At 41.7% G+C, this 8,846-nt stretch overlaps 1 protein-coding gene across 1 annotated transcript in view; it reads right to left on the bottom strand.

Annotated features, from left to right (window-relative positions):
* slc38a10 (solute carrier family 38 member 10) overlaps window positions 1-8,301 on the bottom strand; it is a gene marked incomplete at its 5' end in the record, with an annotated part of 68,190 nt that extends 59,889 nt beyond the window's left edge. The window contains 6 exon segments of the mRNA XM_084338417.1: window positions 2,694-2,837; window positions 4,476-4,569; window positions 6,147-6,192; window positions 7,126-7,200; window positions 7,203-7,242; window positions 8,284-8,301. Coding sequence (XP_084194543.1) covers window positions 2,694-2,837; window positions 4,476-4,569; window positions 6,147-6,192; window positions 7,126-7,200; window positions 7,203-7,242; window positions 8,284-8,301 — 417 coding nt within the window.
* Window positions 8,302-8,846: the final 545 nt, after the last annotated feature.

Consider the following 8,846-nt stretch of genomic DNA (forward strand, 5'->3'; position numbering starts at 1 on the left):
CCCCCAGCCACATTTGTGTATTCAAATTTTTTGGGGGAATTAACTGATTGAATCGTTGCCTGAATAATCTAAATGAATGGTTGTGCGGTCACATGGTTACACCCCTATAGCTACTAGGCCCCAGAACGTTGGAACACTCTCCCGCAGGTCATTAGGACAGCAGACTCGGTTGGCAAAGAATTTTTTTTTTTTTTTTTTTAAGCTCAAAACTTACCTTTTTAAATTTTTAAATGAATTATTATATTCATTCTTAGGGCTGTCCCCGACTAAGGATTTGGATGGTCGACTATGATTGGCCAAAATTTGCCGTTAGTCGACTATTGGTCGACAAAAAAAAATATATATATATATATATATATATTTTTTTTTTATCATTCCATTTGGGCTGTGGGGGGTGCTTAATGTCTGAAGGAGTCGACTGAAGCTTCTTGTCCTCTGCAAAAGCATGCAATTGGTCCACTGATGGATACATGTTGATATTTGTCTAGTCTAGTGTGTTCATTAGACGGGTGAAATCCTCTTTCAGTGCCTCTGTGCCTGTTTTCTTAGGCAGTTAGCCTCTGGTATGCGCACCATTAGCGTTAGCCACGCTTCTAGGCCTCTTTTCTTTTGGAAAGAATGATATAAAAAAAAAAAAAAAAAAAAAAAAAAATTTATATATATTCGACTAAGAGGTTGGCCAGTCGACTACGGCTCCTTTCGACCGATTAGTCGACTAATAGGGGTCAGCCCTTTTATTGTCTTATTTCTTTATTTTCTATTATTTTTTACTTAAATATTTTATTATAATTTGTACCATTATTTTATGTAGTTATCATTTTATTTGTGCGTTTTTATGTCTTATTTTATTTGTTCTTATTGTTTACCGTCTAATATTGCTATTATTATTATTTTAACCATTTTACTTCTCAGTCTATCATTTTCTGTAATTTTTTATTGCCTTATGTTATTGGCTTACGGTTAGTCTGTTTTACTATCTTTTTGTCCAATTGTTTTATAACCATTTTTATCACTTTAATGATTTTTTTCTTATCCTTTCGTTTAGTCTTTTGTGTAAAGGACTTTGAGCTGCAATCTGTATGAATGATGCTATATAAATAAAGCTAGTATTATTATGATCTACTGCACACACTATATCCACACAATTATCACTGCACTATATGTCTGTATATTCATACAGTATTATATACTGAGCCATGTCCTTAATACTACTTTATTTTTACACGGCTACTTCAATCTAAACTCCACCGGCCTCATTTGATTTTCTTCCATTTTATTCTAAATCAAATGCAATCGCTGCTGTGAGGTCGAGGAACCAAAACATACAAATGTATATATTATAGTTATATATTGCATATTTTCATATTCAAATTGTAGTGCCTATATTTATGTATTTCTACTATTACCCTGCCCATACCTGTACCTCCCCTCCCCCGTGCTGCTATGATGCCTGAATCTCCCCCAAGGGGATCAATGAAGGAATAACTTATCTTATCTTAATTTTAATCTCTGTACTTCTTGTGTGAAGATGTGACGTTAAAATAACCAGTTTTCCACATGCAGCTATGCAGAAGGAGCTCCTTTGAATCTGGTGTTTACCCGAGAGGTGCTTATCATTATTTCATCATGGAAAAGAAAGATAATAATAACCGACTGATCAACTCACACTATAATAAGGCCAGTGTAGTTTTATATCTTTCTTATCGTCAGCATAGCCTACGAGAAGACCAACATGTACAATGTATTTCAATGCTTACACTAAGTCAGGTCCATAAATATTTGGTCACAGTTTTAGCTCTGTACACCACCACCACAGTGGACTTAAAAAAGAGGAGGCACGTATAAATTGGTGTACTTCCTACACCGTTCACCTGATGATTGTAGATACCCTCAAGTTTAAGGTTAGTCTGCACTTAACACTTTGAGTGCCAGCGACGTGTTATGTCGTTATTGCATGCCCCCCTGTTGAGTGCCGACGAAGCCAATTGTCGTTTTTTTTTTTTTATTATTATTAGCGATCTGAATTCATATTTCATCAACCGAGTCTCCCGTTGGTACAGCAGCCCCTCTAGGAGCTCCGATGGGAAAAAAGCGCCCCCTATCGTCTATCCCTGTGTAACTGCAGGCCATTCGATTACCCTGGTGGATCTGTGGGGGGGAGCCTACTGGCTCCACTATGCTGGCGAGGGATCTGATGAAGAGGGAAGTGATCGCGAGATGGAAAGCAGCCTGGAATATATATATACAGCAGCCAATAATCAATCAATAAACGCGATCGATATTTGGAATGACGATCAGGAATTGGAACATCTGATCTAAGGTAAGGAGTCTATGTTACCTGTTTTAGGATAATCAGACCTGTCTTCACTGAGATAACAGCGTGTCCCGTATGTGTATATGTGTGTGTGTGTGCTGTTGAGGAAATAAGATAATCGATTTCTCAGCTCGCTTCTATAGCGTGCATAAGTACACATATACTATCAACAATCTAGCGTTTATTTGAAAACGATTCATAAATAGGCCGACAAATGACAACGTGTCTAGTGTATTCGAGAATATTCCAATAAATGCCGTTTATGACGGAATCTTTCAATTTTCCTGAAATTTTTCGAGAAAACGATAGCTTTTCGAAATGCTATAAAAAGGATATGAACCGATTAAAAAAACAATCTGTTTCGACGATGTTGACTCACCGTGAACATGAACAGCGTGTAGAAGATGAGCGCCATGGCCGAGAAGGACTGGATGGACGACATCATGTTCCTCTGCAGGCTGAGCGGCAGCACGATGAAGAGGGACACGGCCACCAGCAGCAGGATGCGGAACCCACCCGTCACCTGGGCGACGATGATGATGATGATGATGACAACAATAATAATGTAAACTGACATGGGCGTTTATTGCAAAGGATGAGAGCATTCATTCTTAACCCTGTTACTGTGACAATACAGAAGGTTAGCCCTTTACTATCACACAACCGACGGCGATGCTCCATCATTAGCATCATTAGCTCCGCGGATGCGGAGCTAATGATGCTAATGATGGAGCATCGCCGTCGGTTGTGTGATAGTAAAGGGCTAACTAGGGATGTCCGATATTATCGGCCTACCAATATTATCGGCCGATATCGGCATTAAAATGTGATATCGGAAAATATCGATATCGGTTTTCAAAAATATATATATATATTTTTTTTTACATTTTTATAACCCTGCATATATTGGTATCGGTTGATATCGGTATCGGAAATTAAGAGTTGGACAATATCGGTATATCGGTATCGGTAAAAAAGCCAATATCGAGCATCCCTAATGAAAACATCTGTTAGGTTGGATCGGTCAACGTTCTCTTGCCAAATGTTTTTTTTTTTTACATTTTCTCAAGAAAATTCACTTCCTGAATTGATTGAAAGGTGATTTTTATGCTCTTATTATACCATGATGGTGGTCTTGGGTGATGAATACTCCTTTCCGAATTGGCCCGGGCAGATTACAAGGTTAAAAACCGTTTAATGCACATGATGATGTAGTTGGGCTCAAGTTAATCACCGTTCTAAATTCATCTGCTACCCAGCCTGTAACCATAGCGACATTAAAAGAGCACAGCTGTCAAAGCTTTACTCGTTATCAACTGCGGCGAGCAACAGCTGAATAATCAACTTGATTAGTAAACTAACGACCGGGGAAGGAAAACCCTCTCTAATGGCAACGTTCACCAAATATTTGCCAATGTTTTCTTTTTATTTTATATTGTTGGAAAATGACCATGGTATAAGTGGAAGGATCGACTTGTAGGTGTGCGTTAAAAGGACTCGCAGGGCGGCCGGGTAGCGTCCGTCTACCACCACAGAGACAGTGGGATCGAATCCGGCTGTGGTGCTTCCGGGTTGGTCGGCCGTCCATACTGACACAATTGCCAGAGTTAGCGGGTGGGAAAGCCGGCGAGGGTGGGTCCTGGTCGTTGTAAAAACAGCGACTCCTACAGTTCGGTCGGGGCGCCTGCACAGCGAGGGAAGGATCTGGGGGAGGTAGTGTGACCCTAAGTTCCACACGTTACACTCCCCCAGTGAGAGTCCGCGCTGCCAGGTGAAAAGAAGTGGTGGGCTGGCTACACATGTGTCGGAGGAAGCATGTGATAGTCTCCGCCCTCCCAGACCGACGGTAGGGGGTAAAGTGCGCAACGACCAGGAAGGGGAGTGGGAATTGGCATAACGACTAACATTGGGATGGGAGAAAAACGGAAAAAGGAGGAAAAGATAATACAAAAATAATTTTTTCTTTTTTTTTAAGGCCTTGCAAACAGTTTAACACACACCTACTGGTGGATCATCCCTTAGTCATACTTGGAACAAACTATAACTGGGAGAACAGGAAGCTGTGGTGCAACAGGCTGCTCAGATAGAGAAGTCGTCTCTGGTCACGTTAAGTATTGCAGAACGCTCAGTTGATTGAACAATATTATTCAAGATCTCGTACCTGTAAACCCAACAGCTGGGCAAAGAAATTGGATCCTAGGTCGGCGATGACGACATAGAAGGCAATACAGGTCCCCAACATCAGACCTATCATACTGGAGAGAGAGAGAGAACAACATGAGACCTATCATACTGGAGAGAGAGAGAGAGAACATGAGACCTATCATAATGAGAGAGAGAGAGAGAGAGAGAGAGAGAGAGAGAGAGAGAGAGAGAGAGAGAGAGAACAACATGAGACCTATCATACTGGAGAGAGAGAGAGAGAACATGAGACCTATCATACTGGAGAGAGAGAGAGAGAACATGAGACCTATCATACTGGAGAGAGAGAGAGAACATGAGACCTATCATACTGGAGAGAGAGAGAGAACATGAGACCGATTACATTTACACTAGGGCTGCACGATTTTGGGAAATAATGTAATTGCGATTTTTCTGACAGATATTGCGATTGCGATCAAATTTGCTTTGCTTTTTTCTTTTTTTTAACAGTCCCACAGAGGTTTATTGTAAAATGCGGCTTGCATCTGGCCTAGGCGGTGGGTCTTTTCAGGACACCGAGCCTGAAAATGTTTCTTTTTACCTGGGAATCGATACCGGCGCCCAACGGTACCTTTTCTTCTGTACTTTACTCTCCCTCTCTGAAGTCTAAACTTCACAACACACAATCTAAAACCCCTTACCTCCCTCTCCCAAACCGATCTTGTATCTCAATGGGACTTCCTGGTTAAATAAAATAAAAAATAAAAAAAAATAAAAGAAATGCGATATTTTTCTTTTTTTGCGATTTGATAATTGCATCATTCCAAATCGCGATTTCGATTTAAAATCGATTAATCGTGCAGCCCTAATTTACACATTCAACAAGTACCTTGCTTGCTGCCTCGTAATTCAGATACAGAATGACTTGTGCGATTATAAAACAATGAGTCTGTCTTCCATGTGGGAAACAAAGCCATACATCTACCAGTCTGCCCAAGAGGAACCCCCCAGAGAAACCCACCGGGTTATGGCGTCATTCAGGGCTGGGCGATATGGCCTCTAAAATGATATCACGATATTTTTTGGCTCTATCACGATACACGATATATATCGCAATAATTTGACTATTCCTCTAAAGCCCTTAAAAATGCTTGATTTAACCCTTTGATGGATACGGTCACGCAAATATGATGATTATGATAGTCCCTGAAACATATGTCTGCATTAAACCATGAAGATGCTTTCAAAGATAATTAAATTAACAGTTTCAAAACATTTAAAAGAGTAGTCTACTGACACACTAATACAGAAAATAATTTATTAACATCTAAGACAATTTATATAAAAACTAAGACCTTTGAACAGTAGTGTTTTCTATCCACTTTAGCCAAAAATACACACACATATACTGTATGGATGAGGGTTTGTGCAAAACATCACAATGTCCACGATACATTTAAAAAGTGTATTGTTAATTAACTGTACCCAATATTTATTTAATATCATATTGCCCACCCCTACGTCATTGTAACACACACAGTGACACACACACCTTGATTGAACCTGGCTCTTCATACATTTCACGTAAAGGCGACGCCCCCCCCCACACACACAGCCATGGGAGATGTTAGGCTTACTAGGCATCAGGTAGGACTACTTTATTACACTGTGAACAGTCAAACAGAATTACCTGGTCTCCACCAGCGTTTTTCCTGGTTTCCCGTAGGCATGGTAAGCTGCAGGATGACATCACATATCAGTGTGTGAATGAGAGCATTTGGCTCACTGGCAGAGATTTAAAAAAAAAACACTCAAAATGGCATTTTGGCTTTGATAAATGGTAGTGATGCACGATATATCGGCCGCCGATATAATATCGGCCGATATGGCAGTTTTTTTACACATCGGTATCGGTCCGATATCAAGATAGGGCCGATATGGGCAGATGTAAAAATAAATAAATAAAATAAAAAAGAATTTACATGTTTTGGCCTTAAATAGTTTCAAAATATCAGTAATTTCTGAAATAAGTTACAAAAGTTTTTTTTTTAAATGCGTTTTGGAAAATAGCTCTTTATTTGATTATCATAAAAAAGTTTTTTGTATACAGAGATATCAACATCGGTAAATATTAGGGATGTCCGATATTATCGGCCGATATTGGCATAAAAATGTGCTATCGGAAAATATCGGTATCGGTTTAAAATATATATATATATATTTTTACATTTATTTAACCTTTATTTACCCAGGCAAGCAAGTAAGAACAAATTCTGATTTGATTTATTGTCAAAGTATGCATAATGTTGTGTTAATTACACAACAAGAGATATGTAATGTTAACTACCTGAAATTATTCAGTTTTTTGGGGGGGGAACCCTGCATATATCGGTATCGGTTGATATCGGTATCGGAAATTAAGAGTTGGACAAATTATCGGTGTATCGGTAAAAAAGCCAATATCGAGCATCCCTAGTAAATATCGGTATCGACCAGAACAGAAATATTAATATCGGGTATATCGGCCACAATTTTCACATTGGTGCATCACTAATAAATGGCATAGACCAAAGTAGGGGGGCAGCATTATTAATCATATCACACACCTGGTTGCGAACATGCAGGTTATGCGATGCGATGCAAACGCACTGGAACATCTGAACTACTCACCAGTCCGGCGTAGGTCCGGCGCTTGGTGCTGCTGGCCGTGTGGACCAGGAACATGCAGGACTGGTGGGTCATCAGGAACAGAAGAAGAGTAACAGAGTCCCCAGCACTATCCCACACTAGAGAGGGAGGGAGGGAGGGAGAGAGAGAGGGAGGGGGGGGGAGAGGGAGGGAGGGGGAGAGGGAGGGAGGGAGGGAGGGAGGGAGGGAGGGAGGGGAGGGAGGAGGGAGGGAGGGAGGGAGGGAGAGGGAGAGGGAGAGAGAGAGAGAGAGAGAGAGAGAGAGAGAGAGACAGAGACAGAGACAGAGACAGAGACAGAGACAGAGACAGAGACAGAGAGAGGGAGAGGGAGAGGAGAGAGAGAGAGAGAGAGAGAGAGAGAGAGAGAGAGAGAGAGAGAGAGAGAGAGAGAGAGAGAGAGAGAGAGAGAGAGAGAGAGAGGGAGGGAGAGGGAGAGCGAGAGCGAGAGAGGGAGAGGGATAGAGAGAGAAAGGGGGGGGGAATGGGAGGGGGAGAGAGATGGGGGGAGAGAGGGAGAGAAAGAGTGGGGGGAGAGTTGGGGAGGAGAGAGAGGGATATATATAGAGAGAGGGAGAGAGAGAAAGGGGAGAGGGAGAGAGAAAGAGAGAGGTTTGGGGGTGGAGAGAGAGGGGGGGAGTGGGGGAGGGAGAGAGAGGGAGAAAGATGGGGAGAGAGGGAGAAAGAGAGACAGGGAGAGAGAAAGAGAGAGAGAGTGGGGAGAGAGAGTGGGGGAGAGAGAGGGGGGAGAGAGGGTCGAGGGAGAGAGATAGATAGATAAAGAGAGATGGGGAGAGATAGAGTGGGAGAGGGAAATAGAGAGTGGGGGAGGGAGAGAGAGAGAGAGAGAGAGCGAGAGAGAGAGAGAGAGAGAGAGAGAGGTTTGACAGGTGCATTGAATGACTGGAATGGGATCAATAAAAGTACAGGGTGTGTCCCAAAGCAAAGGCGGCTCTGATTTGAACTTGGGAGAAATATAAATAAGAAACATATGGGGCTGTGACATACTACTATGTCGCACGTGACCCAGGAAGTAGGTCAAGAGATTAGAGTCGAGTATTAGAGTACTTTATAGCCAGGGTTAACACCTCGTACTATATAGGTCGGTGGTTCAGACCAGGGCGCTTATCACATCACAAACATGCGTGAATGAATGCATGCATGAATGAATGAAAACTTTATTTAACAGATTGCAGAATGGCTACAATACAGTACGGCTCAATACACACAATCGTTAACACTTTGGATGCCAGCCACGCTTTTTGTCATTAGTTCATGCCGACCTTGTCGTATTTTTTTTATTGGCGATTTGAATTCATATTTCATCAATCAAGCCTGCAGACTCTCTCTGAGCTCAATTGGGAAGATACCGCCCCCCTATCGTCTCTCCCTGTGGTACTGCACCCCATTACTTTAGACTGCTGAAGGGGGGGGCCAGTTTCCTCATGTCACTTTTCCGTCAAGGCCAACTGAAGAGACCAAGTGATCGCCGGCCCGGAAAACGCGTGGATTATGTATTTACAGTACCCAACACTGTAATCAATAAGCGTGATCGATATTTGGAATGGCAATCAGGAATTGGAATAATCTTTTTGAATAACATCTGATCTAAGGTAAGGAATCTATTTTACCAGTCTTGGGATAATCATAGCCGTTTTCACCTATATATCAGCGTTTGCCCTATGTGTGGCTGTGCGAGCGATC

This window comes from Notolepis coatsorum, assembly GCF_963971535.1.
Source record: "Notolepis coatsorum genome assembly, contig: SUPER_10_unloc_2, whole genome shotgun sequence".
Taxonomy (NCBI): domain Eukaryota; kingdom Metazoa; phylum Chordata; class Actinopteri; order Aulopiformes; family Paralepididae; genus Notolepis; species Notolepis coatsorum.